Below are 22,494 nucleotides of genomic sequence, written 5' to 3' on the forward strand. Positions count from 1 at the left end.
AGGTACAAGTACTGCTTAGATATTTATTAAGTTTACACCAATCAGTTACAGGAAAGTAGCATTGCTGGTGGTATCTCTTGAATCCATAGGAAAACAAGATACAACTTGAAGATGCTGTCCTGTGGAGACTGCCCCTGCAGAAGGGACGGTCTGCCTTCCCCGCATCACTTCCCTTGCTCTAGTGCCTGTGAGAGGTGGAGGTGAGTTACACCAGCTCCAGCTATTCTGTCTCTCTTCCCAATGCAAAGAAAAGTTGACTATAAATGTGTAGAGATAATAGAACACAACAGATACTGGTTAGACACTTAATAAGTTACTCCTGTTCCATGGCTTTAAATGACTATTACAAATAGGAAATTATAGTACCGTGAAGGCAGTTACCTGCGTACTTGAATCTTACTTGGCTGCTTTCTCTGCCCTCACCAATATTTTTCCAATGTGCACGTAAAGCATTAACAGCAAGATGTGCTACCACTTTCAGGCATCCTGCCTTAGTTTCTTTGCACTCTCTTGACAAGCTGTACTGTCTTTCCATCCAGTGTAGTCAATTGTGACCAAGCATGAAGTCAAGCTGCTTTCAAAGAATGTTTTGCAGGTGTTTCCTCTATCCTCCTGTAGCAGTTGAAGTATTTTTTACCTCCCCCCTCTCCCTCTCCTTTCTGATTTACAGCCACATACAGAGCTTTGTGCAGTATATTCTTTGGAACTAGCTTCCCATGCACGCATGCTTAAGTGCCTCGAGGAAGCACTGGTATCATGTGCAGCCTATCGCTTTGAGATCAAGCGTCAGTGTACTGACAAACTTTTTAAACAGGGATACGACCAATGACTTTACCAGTAGTATAAGAGTCTCCACGCACACACTTCCTTGCTCAGATCAGTCACTGTGTAAAAGGGAGAGAGCACATCACCTTTTATAAGGCCTGTGTGAATGCAGGCCAGCCACGGTGCAAATGAGGCCAAAGATAACAAGACACAGTCAGCCTCGCCCTGTAGGTCAGGCAGTACTTTATACCAGCTCCCTGGCATGAACTGGGGCAGTAGGATGGTAAGATTTGAATCTATGCAACTAAGTGTTCTTGTGCTCCACACTGATAGGACAGCTCATTTACAGCTCAGGAAGTGTACAGTGCTGTAAGTGCGGGTGCATATGATTTATTGCAGCTGTTGGCCTTGTAATGTATCAGACACCTACAGTTCGTTTTATTCAACAAAATCCACACCACTGAACTCATTAGCTCAAATCAAACCACAAGCAGTGCAGAATCTGACCACCCAAAAAGAGCGGGGAGGGGTCCAAGAAGAGGCATGTTTCTAGCCTGAGGTGCTTAGTGCAGATCAACTTACATCCCAGAACCAAGCGGATACAGGCCTTTATCCCAGTACAAGAGACCCCAGTCTCTTGCTGGGGGATAAAAGTTAGCTACAGTCTCCAGCTATCAGTTGTTTTCCAATTCAAGAGCAGCCACTGTCAAAACATTCAGGTAGTTACCAAGAGCCCTAGGGTGGAGTGTTTATTCTAGATGATCAGGTTACAAAGAATGTGTAGCCCATTGTTGGCAAAAAAAAAGTTAGCAGCCTCACTCACCCACATTAAAACAGAGTTGAACAACTGAGAGAAGCTAGGAGGTTCCTTCTACCACTAGTGCCAGTACGCATTTTGAAATACACAAAATCATCAAGAGTCACTTCAAAACCAAGTAGCCGAGTTGTGCTTTACACTCGCCTCAGCTTTAAATCTTTCCAAGCCAGGAGAACAGGAGGAATTCTTGCTCTTTAGAAAAAGAACGGATATAGCAGCTAACACCCTAAAGCCAGGAAGCTCTTTTGCCCATTTCAGTGCAGCAGAAACCAGTTTCTCAAGAGAGCAGTTTGACAGCTTTACCGAAACAGCACTACTGCCACAGTGAGATGGACTCCTGCCCATGAATACTTCTAGGGAAATAGGCTTGCTGCCTCTTCACTTAGTTAATATTGCAGTATTCTGGCAGTGACACATACTCCTTTCATACTCCTTATTAGGCCAAAAAAACAACACAGCACAGACTAGAAGCCTTGGCTGGTTTGTCTCTGGGTTGTTTCTTTCAAAACTTTCTTTCAGTAAAAACTGATAAAGCAGTTGGGATCAAAAGATCTTACTTCAACATATACTATCATGGTTTCCTCCTGAACCCCCTAGAAGCCCTGGAAACACAAGTTTAGTCTGTTCAAATTTAAATACTTAAACTATAGCAGCAAAACAAAGCAAAATGAAAAGAAAACCAGGAGAGGAAACTTCTCTTGAATAGCAGAATCACTTTGTGTGAACAACAGAGGTGCTGAACAATAGCTTCTGCTTCTGTTTCTTTCTTTTCTTGCCTCCCTTTTCCTCTGTGAAGAATTAAAATGATACTGTCATTCTTCTCATGGAACAGGAACATCACACAAATGATAAAAGGTTTTCCCTAGCTTCAATGACTTCTACAGGTTGTCCTGATTTCAGCTGGAATAAAGTTAATTTTCTTCCTAGTAGCTGGTACAGTGCTATGTTTTGGATTTAGAATAACACTGGTAACACACTGATGTTTTAGTTGTTGCTAAGCAGTGTTTATACTAATTCAAGGACTGTTTCAAGCTTCTCATAATGCCCTGCCAGCAGAGGCTGGGAGTGCACAAGAAACGAGGAAGGGACACAGCAAGGACAGCTGACCCAAACGAGCCAAAGGGGTATTCCATACCCTGTGACATCATGCCCAGTATATAAACGGGGGGGGGGGGGCGTGTGGCCACAGGACACCAAAACTCAGGGATCAGATGGGCATCAGTCAGCAAGTGATGAGCAATTCTATTGTGTTTTGTATATTCTCTTACTATTTTTCCTTTCCTACTAAACTGTCTTTATCTCAACCCATGAGGTTGGGGGTTTTTTTCCCCAATTCTCTCCTCCATCCCACTGGGATGGCAGAAAGTGAGCAAGCAGCTGTGTGGTGCTTAATTGCTGGCTGAGGTTAAACCACAACAAGGTCTGTGACACTTCCTATCAACTCACTGAGCACCAGGTAATTTAATTTTAACAAAAAAATTACTGCAAACACACCTATAAACATCCTTAATATTCTAAAACTGCTGTTGCAACAGCAGATCCTAGGACTGCAAGTGTGCAGTGGTTTGCATTTCAGACAAGTATTGCTTCCATCCATGTCCAAAAAACACAACTGGAGCTCCCAGACCCTCCTGTTCAACTCTCTCCATCCATCATTCAGTGCAGTCTCCAAATAGAAGCCAAAGCTAAACATCAGAACTGAGCATTATAAATGAGTTTTACCTGCCAGCACCCTGCTTGGAGGTTTAATTTAATTTCAATTTGTTTCAGACTCCTAATCTGAAATTTCAGCTGGCAGTTACCTTGACATTTTGGTCAAACATAAGTGGTAATTCAGCAGCTCAGGTATTTTTAGTTTAAAAGAGCATAACCTGAACTTCCTTGAGATAAAGCTTAAATTAAGTTCCAATAGAGACATGACAAACATGATGGTCAAAAGCCATCTTTGTCCTAACATGATTCTTTGCTAGTTGGGAGATCTCAGCTCCCACCAACAGAGCTGCTTTAAGCCCTAGTCAAGCTGTTCAGAAACCACCACCTGACAGTTTTCAGAACTGTTCTGTGGCCAATTTTTGGTCCCCAAAATTGCTGCTCTCACTTCTCCCAGAGGAAGAAGAGGAAATGCTCAGTTTTTTCACTTCAGAAATTTTTCATGCCTTCCTCCCACCTTGTACCTGATAAATGATCAGCTGTGGACGGTTTGTCCAGTTTCAGGAGGGCTGCCTCAATAGCTTGGCTGAAGGAATTCTGGAAGCTGGGCACAGGTATGCGGTCAGAGCTGTCACTTTCTCCATCACTATCCACTGACACAGGGAGTGCCAGAGTATTCTCATCTGAAAGAAGGAAAGAACCTTAAGAGGCAGAAGGCTGTATAAAACTTTCACAGTGCAAATGCCCCCCCACTCTAGATGTTTCTCGTGAAGTTGTATCTTAGATTTAGATGCGCAGTAAAGAATCCGATGTAATAATACCAAATTTTCTTACCTCTTGTCTTTGGAGCAGGTTTGGGCCATGTTTCTGGTTTCGCCTTTCCAACTCTCAACATCTATCAAAAAGTTGTAAGACATGATTAAATCCCATGTATTAGAACAATCCTGCATATCCACTAAGTAGCAAGAAAGTCTTGGAATCCCCTGAAGGACTCAAACCCTGCACTGTCTCCACAAGATTTATCCCACATTGTTTTTGTGGGGGAAGCATTTGTGTTCTCAGACTAATCCCCAACTAAGACACAAGTAATTCTGACAAGATTTACTCTGCTACATGGCTTACCTGGGCAAAGGAAGGGAAGGGAGACTCTTCTTCTAAACTCCCACAGAGCAACGGACTGACCTGGCTGGCAGCAGGTGACAGAGGAGTTGGAATAGACTCTACAGAGAAAACAGCAAATAATTAAAGCCAGTTGCATTTCGCAAAGGCACTCATTATGCTGCTTATCAAGATGAAACAATGATTATGTTATGTAATTAACCATTTTTATCTCAACAGTTTCCATTAGTCACACAGTGGGACCTCTCAAAACTACTCAATCTTTTTATTTAAGGGAGATTTAAGTTTGGATTTGTTGGTGGGTTTTTTTGTTTGTTTTGGGTTTTTTTGTTTACTTATTTTGGAGTGTTGTATGGGTTTTTTTGTTGGTGAGGTGTTTTGGCTTGATTTTTTTGATGAAAAAACCCTTTAAGAGTAGTTTCCATTTAATATTTTATGAACTGCAAGATAAAACATTTTGTAAAGCATGACTGGACAACAACCTAACTGAGAGCTCATCAACCACATTTTATTTCATTATAATGTGGTGGCAAAAATGGAGAGGGTAGAAAGAAAAATTGCCAGTAGCATTTTCCGGGCATACACACTTTTCTTCCCTTTTTGAGGCATTTTTTCTCCTTTCTTCTGCCTCAGCAAAGACTTAAACGAAGGGGTAACTACAATGCAGATCTCACATTGTCACTGAAGTAGAGGTAGTAAAAAGCAGAAAAGGACCAGAATGTTTCTTAGCTGTGCCAGCCTTTTGTGTATGATCTCACAGGAAATCTATGAAAGAAGCAGTCTTTCATCAGTATTAAGGAAGTTTAGAGTGATGACCTGAGCAGTAGATCCCAAAAGAATGATCGAGAGCTAGATGTGATGTGTTTTTCCAGATGCTCACCTGTCTGAAACACAGGGCTTCTGCCAAGAGGAGACAGACAGAAGCTCTGATGATCAATGCTGGTAGTTTCTCCATGACAAGAGGTAAAAGCAGGGAACTGCTGCAGATTCTCTAAAGCAATATGGACCTCTGGATCTAGAAAGAGGTTTTAAATTAAAGCACTACACAATGTGGGGGAGGACTGTCAATATGCAAGTTGTTTCAGGAGTCTAGGAGGTGCCAACTCAATTTTTTTCCACCCTCTATTTTAGAGACCAGCACAAGCCCTGCTGCTGGATGGAAGCAGTTCCTAGGCATTTTTCTTCCTTCTTCATTTTTTTATTCTATATCGTGATTACTATAAAAACAGCAACTAAGAATCTTGAGAGCTGTACACACCATGGAGACAGCTGCACCCTCTAATGCCCTCTGTCTCTCTCATAATGGGCAAGTATGCAGCAACTGCATAACATCATTTAACATCCTAACTAAAACGGCTTTTTTTTTTTTTTTTTCTTTTTCACTCTACAGACACTGTTTCTAATACCTCATAATCTTTTCCTAAGTACACACTACAAACTAAGGGGCTTAGAGTTCATCCTATAGCTCAAGAAATCAGCTCAGCAACTGAAGATGACTGGAAACCCACCAGTTATGCTCAATCACAACTTACATTTGCCCTGTTTCTTGTTTTCTTCTATCTCAATTCTGCGTTCACGTCGTCGTTCATCACGAGCTTTCTTCTGCCGTAGACGTTTCCTCTTTTCAAGGTCATCTAGGAGCAATGCACAGGATTGGATATCAAAAACCCCACACCAATACACTTTGGCAATGTTTTCTCCAACTTTGAGAACAACATATTCAGTTATAACACATTAGTAACACAATATGCTTACAAACAACATATGCTCTTCCAAGCAGTCAGCTTTTTTATTCTTTGTATAATTGTTCTCTATAAAACAGTGAATTGGGGTTGTTCTGTCTAGTAGTCATCAGACAGTTGGTGCAAGAGGAGTAAAGCTGCTATGTATGTTCTTTTCTCTGCCATTAAGGCATAAGAACAATTTCCCCTTCACCATCACAGATACATGACAGAGCCTACCAGAAAGGTTGTACCAACCTGAAAACAACTCTAAAGTCTCCTTAGAAATGATGGGTGGCTTCAGAGCCAGTTCACAAATGCTGAACTCACAGGTGAGAGGCAAGTGACAGAGGTAGCGATGACGCTGTCTTATATCCTGATAAAAAATGAGCAGATATATAATCACAACAAGGTCTAGAAGCTGCCATGGTGATGAACTTATGGAGACAGAACACCCACTATTCAAAAAAATCAAATGGAAAAAAAAAATAGCAGTAGTGACACAATAATCACTTTATAAACTACAAACACATGAAGGATAAACTGGGTCAGAACCAAATGCTCCAAGATCTCCATCAACTGGATCATAATCAGGTTTGGATGCAATTACTCCAGCTCGTTTACTGATTTTCTTATTCCTCCCTACTCACTCACATCACTGGAATAAAATTCTACAACACCTGTCATCCGACACAATTATTTTCTGCACCAAATTAGCATTTTACACTTAAATTATTTGGACCAACGACCACCACTTTGCTAGACTGAAACAAGCTGGGTTTTGTATTTTTTCCTCACAGACCTGAAAAACTTGAAGACAATTCCCTACTACTTCTGCGTCCATTCTTTCTTGAGCATATCCCTTCTTAAAGATGAATTAAGAATTATGTATAGTTGTTACTGCACATGTCAATTCTCACAGTTGTCTTTATCTGAGATAAAGGAGGAATTCAAGACCCATCCTCTCTTCCATAACTTCAGTACCTTAAGCACTTTCACTCTCTCTTATCTCACTGAAGTTTCTTTCCATCCTCTTTATTTTCATAATATCCCACCTCTACCCTTGATGCTCAGCTCAATACAGAAGCAGAACACTTCTTCCAGTTGAGAAAGATGATAATCTGTCTAGTTCAAGCTACTGTCTTATATAAGAATTTACTTTTTCTTAAAAGAATTTTTAAGACAGCTTGAACAACAAACCAATCTTAAGCTTGCAATTCTTTTCCTACCTTCTAGAAAGAAAAAAAGCTAGACTGCAGCCTATTTATCTAAAGCAACATAAGGTACTGCACCTGACACAGATGCCCTTCACTGATGAGCATGCCTACCCATTCATAGTTATTATTTCTTATTTCCAAAGAGAAACACATCTCATCTGTCAGCTACAATGATCGATCTGCTAAAACAAGGGCTCTTAATTAATAAAAAGATAAAATAACTACCTCTGTCATTGAGTAGCCAGTTATTTCCACTACAGCTGCAGTTATCTTCTCTGGACTCTTCTCCAAGCTGCCATATTCACGAACAAGACATCGAACATTCACAGGGTGAAGATACATACACTGTCCATCCTCCGCTATAAGATAAGATATCATCACTTGTTCTTTGCCTGTTAATTTTCAATACCCTTCTCCCCACCTCAGTACATTCTCCAGTAATAAAATTAAAACTCCTTTGAGTTTCTGCGGGACTGATTTCACAGGGTTTAGCTGCATTTAATGAAGTGACAAACATCTTTCTCAAGAAGGATCCCAAAGAAGGAATCTCTGCCCCCGTGGTTACAGAATTTCACTGCACTGACCTTGATAGAAATAGTAAAAAGGAGAGTTGCTAAGATGTCCACTGCTAATTGTATCTTTAGATTCTCTGCAGCTTGTTTCAGCTGGATTTGGTTCTTCTGTAGTGTTCATATCGGGTTCCCCTACAGTGTCCACCTCTGGTACTTCCTCTTCATCCAGCACTGCCTCTTCTGCTTCCACAGGAGGTGAAAAGGAACTTGCCAGATCCGAGCACGGCTCCACAAGCTCCTCATCAAATGCAGAGAGATATTCCACACCACACTATCACAGCAGAGAGCATACAGTTAGTACCCACATCACCACCTTCAAGAGATTATCATCTCTGCAAAAATCTTTGGCACCAGTTCACCATATACTGCAGTGTAAAGTGGCAGAATTAAGTATTAACAAGATCTGCCAGAGCAGAGTTGTCACCCACCTTCTTCTCTCGGGAAACTGCAGGCTCCACAGTCTTGGAGCCTTCTAGGACCAATTCTTCCACAGCTGCACTGATTCCAGCAATACCATTGTTTTTATCCTGGTCAGCAGAGAGTGCTGTTTCTCGCTCCTACAGGTCATCCAAAGAGAGTAAGTTTCATTTTCCTATTTAAGCCAAAAGACTATCACCAAAGTTATTTTTAGCCTTGTCCTTTATCTTCAGGTTTTCATAGATCTATAATTCATCTGTGACAAAGAGTGACCCTCAAAGAGAGGTCCTCTCCTTCTTGTTATTGGAATGTGAACCCATTGTAGGATGCCTAAAGGCTCTGAAAAGGAATGTTCTACAGGTTTGCTCATGTCTACCCAATAAAAGTTATCCCAGAAACTGTTGGGCCTGAAAGGGAAACATCTTCCTTTGAAAGCAGAACTCTTACATTTATGGAAGAAATACCATTCAGTAAAAAGCATTCTGTTCTGTTATCTTGAACATCACACCAGATACCTGGAGTCCAAAGGATATGTTCTCTTCCATGATTTATAATAGAGCAGCAAACCACCACCTTGCTAGTACGTACATCGTGGAGACCAGAATAATCACACACAACCACTTACACAGCAGAACGTAGGTGATCAACACTCAGTATACTGTCAAAAATAGTTACTAAAAGCCTCCAAAGAGGTTCTCACCTTCAGTTCCTGGATAGCTGCCTCAATAAAGCAAGCTTCTGGGGTGTGTTTTTCTTCCTCATACTGTTTTAGTAATGCTGTTTTCTCCTCCAGAATCACCAGCTGCAAGACCTGCTCCCTGGATGCCAGAAGCAGCTTTGAATACTGACTGTGTTGGTCATCTGAACAGAAGGAGCACCACATCATTAATATCTGTGTGTAGAAGCACCAGTTTGAACTGCTGTTTCTTCTGAAGTTTTGCTACTGCTCAGTTTTTGAGTTAATCTGCTTCAGAGTGGACAATACTTAGCAAGAGTTTGATACAGACTCAACATATTACCATTACACCATTCATTGATGACACAAGCTGGTGCCACATACCTGCTCTGTTACACACATCTCCTCCACACAGTAGTTTATTTGCCACTTTCAACCTGCCACTTCACCACTCAGTTGCTACGCATCCAAAAAAAAAAACCCAAACCAAGTCTAAACTTCTTTGCTGTGGAAGCATCACCTTTGAGAAACCCTGAGTGGTCAAAACTTCCCAAAACAATGCAGTCTGTGGCTTCTTCCTCCTCTCTATATACTAAAAAATTCTGCAACTGGAAAGTTCTGCAGAAGTGACCTCTATTTTGGCTCAAACTAATTCATAAATCCATATGTATTCAAAATCCGTACAAAACATTATTATGAGGTTTTTTTACAAGAAGCACAGCAGAAACAGTAAACTAAAGAAATGCAAGTTTAGCAGAAGCCAGTCTTCTTTATTACTAGAGAGCTTATCTTAACTATAAAGTTTACAGCAACCACAGCATCACGTTACTAGTACAGTCCATAAATTCACTGCTCCCAAGGGTCCAACCTTGTCTAAAGAACACCAAGTTAATGCTGAATTTCCTGGGTTTAGAATGATCTTGAATCCCATATTTCTTCTTTTGTTTGTCTTATAACAGGATTTAAAGTCCTTTACTTCCAAATACCGAGGAACATGTAAGCACACACCCTGCCTGCTGGATACCCATCATGTGTTAGAAGACTTGACTTTTTACAGACAGCTTAAATGCACACAGCCTTTCATAAATGTGACTGCAAAATGAAGTGAGCCAAGACAGCCCACAAAACAGCAATGTTAAGTAAAATTATTTCTTTAGTCACAAAATTTTTGTGATACTAACAGATAAGATGATGATGTGTTAGTCACATTACTTGACTGGAGAAAACTGAAGAAGTCAGGCAACAGATGTTTGGAATAGGTTTGCAATAATTCTGATTATTTTCCCATATCATTCACAGATTTTAGTTGATAAGTGAAGATGATTAAAACCTTGTGGAAGATTACATCCTTGAAATAGTTTAGACACAGAGACAGTTATTTTAGCTAAACTGTATAATGAGGAACCAGGAAAAAAGTTAAGGACACTGAAGAGCCAACAAGAGCAGCAAGAGTCACACCAATGACCGCACGATACGAAGCACACATCAAACTAATACCGACAGCTGAGAAGGCATGAGTCTGCAGTGCACTATCTTGAAGGGAAACAGCACACAAGTTAAAGCCTTACCAAAACCAAGGTGTGGATAGAAAGCTTATTATTGGTATGTGGTCATTAAGGTTTTCAGCTGCTAAAACCCATGTTTTATAGTCTGGTTTATTTTAAGGTGACAGCATGGCACTGCTATGGTAAATCCTCTCTACACAAGTCGTAGTCACAGTCAGGAGCAGGATGTCAACCACTCAGATACACTCACCTCCGATGTAAACAGGCTGCACCACATTCATCCACTGAGATTTGGGCAGTGCTATCAGAACACCTTTCTCTCTTCTCATAAGTTGCATTGTAATGGTATCACCAATTGCATATTGGCGTGTTTCCATAGCAACAACACTGCAATGTAAGGAGGAGGTTAGTAGGGTAAAAATAACATTTCAAAAAGATTTATCATTTAATAAAGTCTCATCATTTAATCAAGTCTCACCTCTTGAGATCCTTCTTGTGAACAGAGCCATAACAAATAGGACATTTGCTCCAGGTCTTTTCACTCAAGGAGAGATAGTGAAGGATACATGCCCAACAAAAGATATGCCCACAGCGGGTGATCTTTGCTGCGGTTGGTGGGTACAGACATATTGGGCAAGAGGGCACTTCATGGCTACAAATTCGCTGAAATGGCATATGAAAAAAATAGTACAAGTTTTAGACTTGGAAATCAGTTCCTGTGCTACAGAGTAAGCCACCTGTAAGATCTACTCTAGCATATTAATCTTCCAGCTCTTTAGGCTCTGCTTTTTTACCAGGAAATTAAGCACACTGTGAACTACTTCAGACTGCATATGGAATAACCTTCAAAGCCCCCCACCTGGTATTTCTACTCTAATGATATTACCTACTTTCTATTCTCATGGTTCCCCTCGTGTATTTATTATCCCTAAGAGTCAGCAGCATCTTCATCATCTGAATTCAGACACTGAGAAGACAACAAATGAGCTCTGTCACCTCATTTACACAAGCAGACTTGTGCAGCCCTGTTAAACTGTGAGACTGAACTTACCTATTTCCATGAACATGCTAGTTTTGTCAGACACTTTGTTAGCATCTGCATGTTGCAGAGACATAACTGCTAAGCAAGCACCTAGATTTTTCAGCTCTCTTGTAGCACCAGTTAAAAGTAAGCCTACCTCCTCTCCAGCTACACCATACACCAAAACTAGTCTTGGCAGATAGTAAGTTTCTACTTGAGGCAACCTCAAGTTCTGACCACAGCTCTCAAGAGATTTTCCATTTTGTTGCTAGGCAAGATGAGCCACCTATGCACAGAATAATTCTTCAAAATTCTACACTCTAGTCCTCTTCCATGGACTCGTGCCCAAGTTTTCTGTTAATATCTCGATCACAAGGACTCTGTCTACAGAATGTCAGATACTATTTTTGATGAGCTCCCATCTGCGAAAGCTAGAAGAAGCTGCTAATTTTCCTAATAGATTTTAGCACTTCTCTTTTCCTGTCATGAAAGTATTTCATAATATATTCCATGACAGATCTTTCCCAGTATTGTGGGAGTGACAGAAGAGGACTCAACTCAAAAACAGCTGAGTTTTACGTAACATCACAGAGATAAAGAGGCAGATAAAGACAGGTTGAGCTTCTTAAGGAAAAAAAATAATAAATCTAGCCCATCACAACTGACCACTTGCTCCACAAAGTCCCAGTTGACCAAGGTATCTGGATCAGCAAAGTGGACTGTGTAGTCCTGTTCTTCAGAGACAACAAACTGGCAGCTGGGGAAAGGCAAAGAGACAGATGATCCACTCAGTTGTTTCCAAGAATTCTTTGAGAACTATCCTACAGGATTCTCTGAGCTTCTTCTTTGTTACGCAGTCAGTAACTTCTACCAACAAAACCCAAAAGAGTTCAAGTCACAGCCAGGTTTCCAGAATACAGGTGTGCCTGATTTCAGTTAGACACAGTATCACATACTAACTACAGCATGAGCCAGGCAGAGTGGTTTTCCAAAAACATGTAAGAAACAGCCAGCTCCATCGGGGATCTATTAAAAAACAGGGAATCCACAAGTGGAAAAAGTATGTTCACAAAACCTAGAACTACTGGGGTTCCTGCAAATAGAATTCACTACAGTAAGGCACAAAACAACAGGGAATCAGAAGCATCAATGCTGAAAACAGTTTTTATTCTCTTTAATATGATCAGATACAGTATGTCCTGAACACACTTCAGATTCTGGTGAAAGCAACCATTATTTCCAGTCAAAAGCAATTCTGCTGCTGGATTACTACACTGATCATCATTTGGGTTATACTGCATACCTAGGGGCCTGTGAAATAATCAGCAGTTTAAGAACTAAGACCCATATGAGTAATTGCTTCTGCAACTTACAAAGTCAGATTAGCTTTGATCCAGCAACTGCTACCCCTACCATCTCAACATATTATTAAAAAAATAATCATCTTCTGTAAGGGAACTACATAGGTCTTCCCAAATGGGAGTGTCATATTCCACAAGCAATGCTAGAAAATTAGAGCAGAAGACTAACTGGTTTGTGGTTACAGAACTCACTCCATGAAATACCTTGTAAATAGGTAAAGATGACAACCTGATATATTTTTATCCCTTTCAAGTATAGTCATCATCACTAAAAACCCTACAGAGAGGTAACTTGGTTAGAGGTCATCATCACTAAAAACACTACAGAGAGGTAACCCTGGAAAAGTCAGCACAAGTAGTCAAGGTCAAACACCATTCCCTGGCTAATTATCCCTTACAGCTCAGTGTCTCTGCAGAAGTCTAAGAGCCCTACTGGTCTTCCACTCACTTGGCCTGTAGGAAGAGCTCCTTGTTGAAAGGCTTATGGCCCCACTTGTTCCTTTTCCCCCAGTTGCCATGTCCATTCCCATCAAAATGGCCTGCTTGGCCACGGGGTTCAAAAGTGAAGTTCAGTAAGTGGTTCAGATTAATCTTCTTGGGACCAGAGAATTGGGCAGGGCTGAACTCTGCCCGCTGAGCCTCTGCTACCTAAGAGACAATAGCATTTGTTAGAACTTGCTAGAATTGCAAAAGCATCAGTACAAGTTGGTACCCAGGCCCCATCAGTGATTACATACAGAATACACAGCATTCCCTCACTCATCTTCTCCCATTCCACTTCTGCAAATCAAGTAGCGCAGCGTTACAAGTGCATGAGAACTTGAAAGTTAGAACAGAGTGGTCTCACCCCACACTGATCAAAAGGAGAAAAGCATAAAAAGAACCCACATAAGTAAAAGCTGGCAAAACCTAGTAGTCAAGGTTAATAACAGAAGAAAGTTGTTTGAATCCTGACAATATTCTTTTAGATGGCCAGCAACACAAGTCTGATTACTATCTGCACAGGTTATACTTGTTTTGGTTAATTTTCATAAAATGAAGCAAAGAATGAGAACAGAGGCAGCAGATGAGTTTTGACAATAGCAATTTAGGTGAGCAGCGCTGCTCATCCACTAAAACTGAAAAATCAGAGTATCAATGAAAACCCACAGTCTACAGTATTTAGACCCACATCAGCATAAAAGCCTGAGTCTGGTTTTACTCCATCTTGATGTCACCAAGGCTAATACAATTACTTTCCCAATACCACCATCACATGCAAAATTGTACACTGAAGTGGTTAGACACAACCGCCTCAGACTTAAAAGCTAGAAATTGTACCACTTGATATTTTCATGAAGGACCTCTGTTTCGTGAGGTATGAACATGGCCTGCCTAGGTACCCATTCCTCAGCCGGTGTTTTCTATTGCAAGTCTCTCAGAGCAGAGAGCACTCCTCTTCTGTTGTTGCCAAGTTGTTTTGCTCACACTCACTGTGGCATCTCAACGATGTTAGCACCTCTTACCGCTCTCTCCCTTCCCAGCCCTGGAGCTGAACACAGAAGACCTATCTAGGCAGGTCAGAGTGATCCTCTGGTCCCAAGAAAGAAGGCCTCGGAGGAATGGCATTACAATTCTCACCTCATCTCGTCTTCCACCATTACAAGAGCTAAAAAGTTTGCCACTTCCGCCGCTACCTCCCCTTTGAGGGGGCATCTTGTTAAAAGCTTTGCTTTTCTGTGAATTGGAGCGACGGGACTGACTGGAAAAGTTCTCATTTTTTGAATATGAAGTTTCTCTTTTACGATTATAACGTTGTTTGGATCCACTCGCATTTTTTCCATCTGAAAGAAAAAAAAACAAGCAAGAATCAGATCAGCAGCCTCAGCGTTGTCCACACGTACTGCACCTCAGCCAGCTTTGCCTCAGAGCCAGAACCATGTTCTCCTCAGCCACTGCCTTGGGCCCTGGTTAAAAGACTGGTGTTTATTAGGACATCAAATCCCCCCAGAAACCCAAATTGTTTCATTCTTATCACTGCCCAAAGAAAACTGGTCAAAGAATATAAAAGAAGAATGTATTTGCTGTGTTTTATCTTTTATTAGAATGGCTGAGTTTTCTTCATCCAGATTTGGAATTGCCATTACCAGATGTTAGCGCACTGCCTGGTACATTAAGTGATAAACACCAACACCACATTTTCATGACCCATTACAAAAATTGTCAGTTAGTTTGGTTTTTCATTCCATTTTCTGAAAACACACAATTTATCATATATCGTTCCCTTATATAAATATACTGCTACCTGCATTTGTCTCGAGGTTTCCCACTTTCCCACTTTGCAAGACCCCATTCCCTGCTTTCACTCAGTTCCACCCCCCACCCCCTCCCAATGCTTAAAAGACCCCAACAGATCTAATTCTATTCTAAAATACCCTTTTCTTTCACAAAGCCAACAAATGCTCATCGATCCTGAAGCACAAACCCAATGCTTTGGCCTTGCAGGGCATACACCTAATATCTAAGTACTAAGTCCACCAACCTATGCAACAAGAACTGTTTGCCCACCACTGACCCTAACACAGAACACGGCAGTGAAAACACAAAGCAAAATACTGCCAAAATAAAGCTCACAAGAGCAGAAAAATCACTCAGGCTCTTGAAAGAGGTTTCCTGTGTCTAAACAGCTTCTTCATTAGACTGCTAGAAAAGAAAATTAATACTATAAAGGTTAATAGGCTTAACACAAGATCAGAGTTGCCCCAAGGACACACAGACTGCTTACCTTGTCACTTAACCTATCATTTCCACCAACCACCCTAGGTTTTATTTGTAGAAGAGTTATGTTGATAAGCTTGGAAGCAAAACTCCACAAGCCCAGCAAGATGTCTATCCACACCAGCCAGCTCCAAAGTCACTCTGGATACTCAGCAAGCGTTACACAAACAGCAACACCTCACAGAGTATCTAGATCCATTTAGTAAAAGTCTACTACTAGTTTCCCTTTTCACACTTCGTAGATCTCCCCACCCTTTAATATAAATCTTACATGGCAGGCAAACATACCACTGTGATTCAGGATCTTGTTACTCACATGGGAAGTTGTCATTACCAGTGCCTCCAGACTGCCCCTTCCCCAGCACCACTTTCAATCCACCTGAGCATTTAAAGCAGCTGGAATGGGATCATTCACAGAAAATCTCACTTTTTGTGTTATTTTTAGTTTTGCACTCCTCAAAAGAGGGGGGCAGTGGACTGAAAGGCCTATGTGTTGTTGTACATCGCTGAGGATCCAACTATTTAAGAATAAGTAATAAAAACAGCCTGGCTGGGGTTTGTGGTGGTTTGCTGTTTCTTGCCTGCTACTACAGCAATAGAAGTAAAAGGACACTATCATCACTTTCACATGATGCAACAGAGCTATTTTGCAGACAAACTTCATCACCAGAACTGGTCATTTACTCTGCTATTCAAAAGGCTGATCCTTTAATTCAGAATTAAACCAACTCAACTGGAACCACAGATGTGTAACTCAAACACATACTTGCATAGCTTGCAGTGCTGTAATGCATGTCAGGCTAAAAAGGCATGGCTTGAGCATTATCAGGAAAAAAACACACCAGAAGCTGCCAAGTACTGAGGGTGTGACCAAGTCTGGCTGAATGATTATTTAGATAGACCTTTTCTGAGAGTTTGTAGGGAATCAACACCACTGAGTTTCTGGTCAAAAATATTTTTTTTAAGAGTTTTGGACAACTACTTGAGCTGTTAAGGAGCAGAGCTTGTCACTTTAGAGGTCAACCACCCTCTTAAATCTGCAATTTCAGAGAACCTGCTAGAGAGGCACATGCTTATTGTGTCTATAGCAACTTTGCAGTTTCTCTGCAATCACTACCTGGGGAAAAGAAACAACTCAAGAGGAGTTCAGTCTAACGTGGGTCTTTACAAGGCCCAGGAACAGCTTGTTCCTGCAGCTGACAAGAACTTCCTACCACTTAATAGTTTTAATTAAGTTAGTCACCATCAAATCTGTCAACAGTTTACACACATTCCTGTCATAGTACAACATCCTTTCAGACCAAATCCTAAAGCCTTTGGTAGTCACTATTAATGACACTCACATTTTCTGCAGTCTTCTCCACGTGTGGCTTTTTTATGAAGGACTTTAGATGACAGACTAATGATGCTCCACATCTGATTTTACTAATGCACATTGCCCCCCACCCTCACCCCAAATCCTCATGAGGATTATGGTCCATCAGAAATTAAATCCATCAACAGACAACCAAGAATTTGGAGTATGCATTTGTAAACTGGAACACTTTTCCCCCCACCCTGAATCTAAGCAATGCTGTTTCTTTCAACCTTTCCAGCATGACACCCATCAGGAAGCTCTCTGCTTTGTATCATCCCTCCTTGCATTCCCACGAAGAGCAGGGCAGGACAGGGCTATTTGCACTCATGCAGGGAGAAAAGTGGAAGATTCTCACTGCCACCCTCTCTTGTTAGAGCTGACTTAAGTTGCATAAGTTTGGATTTGGGAGTTTCCTTTTTCCTTGTTTTCTTGGCAAATTAGGAATGAGCGGTAGTGCTGGTGAGGTACTTGCTCTTCATTCAGGTCCTCAATTATTTTTTTTGCTGTCCTCACAGGATCTAGCCTATAATAACTATATCTACCCATCCACACTTCAAGAGAACACAGACTGCTAAAAAATACTGTCCATATAATTTTATAAAACTAGCAAAAAGCTGTTCTTGCCTTTTGGAGCAAGTTCTCACATCTGTGGTTTCTCCTGCTGGATGCCACGTTCTGTTAGAGGACCTCTGTCTCCAAAAATCCAGAGAGAGGAGATCAAGTTCACAGGACTAAAAGCAGCTCTAGGTGACCACTTTGGTTCTAGAGCTGCAGTACTGGTTTGCTTCCAGGGTGAGGACTGCAGTTTCCTTCCATCTTTGTTTGCCTCTTCTTTTCAGCTGAGCTGTGTTGAAGCCAACTGTATAGCATAAGGGGTTTGAGCAGTGGATCACACTTAAGCCACAGCGTGATTTCATGAAAACACACTGAAGTTATTGCTGCTGCTAAGGCGAACATCCCAATGAGCAAGAGGTGACTGAGCAGTCACACACCCCAGCTAAGCATGCTCACACTGTCATAGTAAGGCAGCCCAGGAACATTTGCGAGAACTAATGTTGTCCATCAGGTCTCAAGGACAGCAGAGAAACCCAATAATCCTATTTCCCCTTAGCTACTTCATTCCATCCTAATGAGATGTGACTCTTGTTGGTGCACTAATATAACCCAAAGAAACTTTTCTGTTGGAAACTTCTGAGTTTAATTCAATTTCTAAGGTCAAGGTTGAAGACAGCTGGAGTCCAACTTCCACAAGTACAAGAGCTTAACGCTATTCTATTTAGCTCATTTCAAGATGTGCTGCAAGAGAAACAGGAGAAGCTACCACAAGGTTTCACATAATGCCCATTTCTCCACTTCCTCAGCTGGACTTGATCACAGCAAGTTAACTCTGGAAAGCATCTAAGAGGCAAGAGCTTGACTGGACTTAAATCCAATGACCATCACTGCAAAAGTCAAGTATGTAACTAAGGGTCAACATTTTGAGGAAGGTCTATGGTCCATAAAAATACTGTCCATTTCAAAGGAGATGCAAGATTTTCAGAATATACATCCTATAGCTTTCCTGAAACAGGAGAAAAATTGGAGTGGACCACATCAGCTACACATAGACACATCATTCCTAGAGTGACTGTCCCATGTGGTGACATGCCAATGTCTTATGTGCAACAGCTACAAAAACACAGCCACTATTTAACACAGCTGCATCCTGTGGCGGTTTGTCTTAATCTGACCAAGGGAATCTTATTTCAGTTTTCAGTACCCTTCAGTTAAGATATTCCCAAATATACATCTACTGCCACTAAAAGAGATTCTAAATTTTCCAGGCCTCTTCAGTGCACTATAAAGGAAGCAACACATTCCATATCCCTTTGCCCTCCACTGAGGTTAGGAAACAAGCATCTTCGAAGCAGAATCACATCAAAATTTTCTTCTATTTGATTAAAAAAAAGAGGTAATCAGAAAAGTCTGGGTTTTTTTTTAATTAAAAGTCTACTGTATTGGAGTAGAAGAGTATGGCACACCAGGACTTCTCTCCCCACTGCTCCTCTGCTACTAGTGACATTGTTTCAAGCCCGCAAAAATAACGCGTTTATTTTAGGCTGGAATGACCAAGGCCTTGTACTTCCTTCCTCACTACAGATACCGTTTCTTCTACATGAGGGCAAACCAGCCACAGGACAGACTATCTTAAACCCTTACTGAAGGATGTTTATATTCTGTGAACAATCTTCCATATGGCATCACACGTCACTAAAAAAGAAGCTGTAGTGATGAGATATCTCTTGGTGAGAGAGACGGACACCAGTTCACCACAACAGGAAAACCTCCAGTCTGCCAGCCTTTCACGCTGCCCCTCACAATACATGCAGAGAGGTTTACACCCTTTGTTATTCCATCAGAAGCCAAAGACCTGGTTCTAAAACTCTCATTGCTTACCTAACACATGATATCCCACACTTCCACCAGTCTGCCCATGAGAGAGAAAAAAAAATAAACAAGAGACTGAAAAATAACGAGAATGGATTGGAATAAGACTCACATCAAATCCTGTTGCTGATGCAAAAAAATTTGCAAATCAGTCGGGAGTTCTTCAGACATTACTGCCTAAAAAGTTCTTTCTAAAAAGACTTTCTTGTGTTTGAATTTGAATTTAAAGTTAAAACTTAACTATAATTGCACAGTTACACCACAACCTGGAGAGCTGTGGGTGAGCCACCTCCCACGTCACTCACTTCAGTCTACCCTATGGAAGAGCAGTTAATACAGGTGAAGAGCAGATAATACTTGATTATCTGGGATCTGAGTATATTTAGAAGGTCCAAAAGGGAGTCAACTCCTTCAACTTACTCATTTTGTTAATCCTCTGAAGTATATTGCTGCTTTCGCAGAGACCTAAAGTAATGCAGTTGAAACAAACCACTGAGGAAGGAAATTAGCACAGCAATAACATTGCAGCAACTTGTAGATAATCTCACAAGTACTTCCAGGACTAAAAGCACCAATTTTAATCACTACTGCCCCTTTTCTGGGTTTTAGAAAAAAATACAAAGTTGCCAGGAACACTCCGCTCCCAAACAGGTTTAGAGAACTGGAGGTGGCTTAGGTCTCACCTTGAAAAGACAGATGACAGGAACCATAATGGCTCCTCGGGAACTGCCATGTCAGCAAACCCACGTGTTTGCAGTGACAGGTGTAAGTAAGACTTTGGTTTAAATGCCAGATGAACTAACAATGTGTAACTAACTCAGAGCTCCTCCGAAGTAGGTTACTGAAGTACAGCTGGTAAGGGGAATGCTGTGTGCCGATGCAAGACCCACGGAAGCAGGATGTAAAAACACGTTCACCCTCTGTATAAAGTTAAGAATAGTGTGTTCTTACTATAAAAGCAAAGCTTTGGCTCTCAAACGGATTACTCCCATGCTAATGGAGATGAAGCATTAATCCTTCAAGGAAGAAGAGCAGGAACGGCAGCTCGGCGGACAGGGCACAAAGCCGGAAGAGGAAGGAAAAATAAAGCAAAAACAAGCAGTGACCTAAAACGAAGCGTATGAAAACTCAGCTGAGAGCAAACAACCTGACAAGGCGAGGTTCAGCTTCACCACAAACCCAACCCCGGCACAAAGCCGTCGGCTCCCGCGGCCCCCCCGTTCCTCCCTCCCGAGCCACCGCCGCTTCAGGCCCGCAGCGAGACCCAGCGGCCGCCGAGGGCCCACCGCTACCGGCCCCGGGGAACCCCGGCACTGCCGGTGCGCGGCCAGAGCCCCGCTCCGCGCCACCCCCCGGCCCCGGCCCTTACCGCCTTTGGGCTTAGACTCCCCCGCGGCGGGCCCGGCCGAGGCGGATCGCGGCTGCTGCCCTTTGCTGCCGGCCGAGGAGCCGGGCGCACCGGAGCCGCAGGGGCTGCTCTTGTCCATGGCGGAGGCTGAGGCGGGGGCCGCGCCGGGCGGACTCTGCAGCATCAACGGGCGCCCCGGCGGGCGAGCGGCGGCCCTGAGCGGGGGGGCACGACGGGCGCTGGCGGAGCCGGCGGGGGCCCAGGCTCATGGCCCGCGGGGGCGACCGGCGGGGGCGGCGCAGCGCGGACTCGGCCTCCTTCATGGCGACATCTTCTCGCTGCTCCGCTCGAACCGGGGAGGGCCGCGGGAGGCCGGGCCGGGCCTGCGGGGCTCCGGGAGATGAGGGAAGGAAGCTGCTCACGGAGCCCCGCGGGGCCCGGCGCTGCCTGCCGCCCGAGTGGTCGGCACCACCCAGGCACTCACCCGCTCCTCGGCGCCGACCCGGCCCCGGCTCGGCCGCCGCTGCCCCGTAATGGCGACGAGTCGCCCACAGCAGCGTCCGGGACCCGGATGGAGCCGGGCCCGGGCGGGCCCGCGGGCACGACGGGACGCGTAGTCCCCGGCCGCCGCCGAGCACGCCGGGAGCTGTAGTCCCCCCGGCCGCCGCGGGCACCCGCACGGGCCCCGGGCGCCCTCTCCTCGCTCCCGACCCCGGCACCGCGCCCCGGCCGGGCAGCAGGAAGGGCTCGGGCCGCCCGCGGCCTCCCCGGGACCGACCCCCGCCCCGCGCCGCGGCAGCCGGCCCCGCACAGGGCAGCGGCACCGGCGGCCCCGCCCGGGCCCAGCCACCCACCGCCCCGGCCCCGACGGCACAAAGCGGCCAGAAAGAGCGACCTGGCGCCTGGGGGAGATCTCGTCCTTTATTTTCCAAAACGGTTCTCCACGAGGCATCGGCAGAAAAAGAAACGGCTCGGGCTTTGGGGCAGTACATCCAGCACAACAAGGGGGGGAAAATAATCAAAAAGCAAATTAGAAGAACAAGGGAAGTTCGGAACAGAAAGAACTAAACGCTGTCAGTTCTTGAGCAGGTATGTGCTGACAGTACTAGGGGTTAAGCTTGTGAACACGGAGGCCTAAAAGGATATAAAGAGCCAAGCATTTCCACTGAACTGTCGCAAACAACAGTGCAAGTTATGAAGCCAAAGTGGCTTCACTCAGGGCAAATCGTGCCTGACAAATTTGGTGGCCTTCTACATTGGGGGTTACAGTTCTGGTGGGTAAGGGAAGAGCAACCAACTCGTCTACCTAGACTTTTGCAAAGCTTTTGACACTGTTCTGCACAACATCCTTGTCTCTAAATTGGAGAGATGTGGATGTGACAGATGGAGCACTCGGTGGATCAGGAATTAGCTGGATGGTCGCACTCAGAGTTGCAGTCAGTGGCTTGATGTCCAAATAGAGAGCAGTGACAAGTGGCATCCTTGGGGGTCGGTGTTGGGACTGGCACTGTTCAACATCTTTGTTGGTGACACAGACAGTGGGATCGAGGCACCCTCAGCAGTTTGCCAACGACACCGAGCTGTGTGGGGCGGTCACACGCTGGAGGGAGGGGATGTGCCATCCAGAGGGACCTGGACAGGCTGGAGAGGTGGGGCCGTGCCAACCTCATGGAGTTCAACAAGGCCAAGTGCAGGGTCCTGCCCATGGGTCGGGGCAATGCCAAGCACAGACACAGGCTGGGCGAGGAGTGGATGGAGAGCAGC

At 43.5% G+C, this 22,494-nt stretch overlaps 1 protein-coding gene across 1 annotated transcript; it reads right to left on the minus strand.

Annotated features, from left to right (window-relative positions):
• Positions 1–9: 9 nt before the first annotated feature.
• On the minus strand, positions 10–22,210 carry RNF10 (ring finger protein 10). Its single transcript, XM_074921570.1, has 18 exons — positions 22,202–22,210; positions 20,752–20,905; positions 14,462–14,664; positions 13,290–13,489; positions 12,147–12,237; positions 10,938–11,122; positions 10,710–10,846; positions 8,979–9,139; positions 8,290–8,418; positions 7,874–8,132; positions 7,515–7,648; positions 6,331–6,448; positions 5,884–5,985; positions 5,232–5,366; positions 4,355–4,452; positions 4,067–4,127; positions 3,757–3,915; positions 10–2,370 (listed from the first exon to the last, which is right to left on the minus strand). Exons 1-18 carry the CDS (start codon positions 22,208–22,210, stop codon positions 2,294–2,296), a joined length of 2,412 nt encoding a protein of 803 aa, XP_074777671.1. The 3' UTR covers positions 10–2,293.
• Between the last annotated feature and the right edge of the window lie 284 nt (positions 22,211–22,494).

Source organism: Athene noctua, chromosome 17 (assembly GCF_965140245.1).
Source record: "Athene noctua chromosome 17, bAthNoc1.hap1.1, whole genome shotgun sequence".
Lineage (NCBI taxonomy): Eukaryota > Metazoa > Chordata > Aves > Strigiformes > Strigidae > Athene > Athene noctua.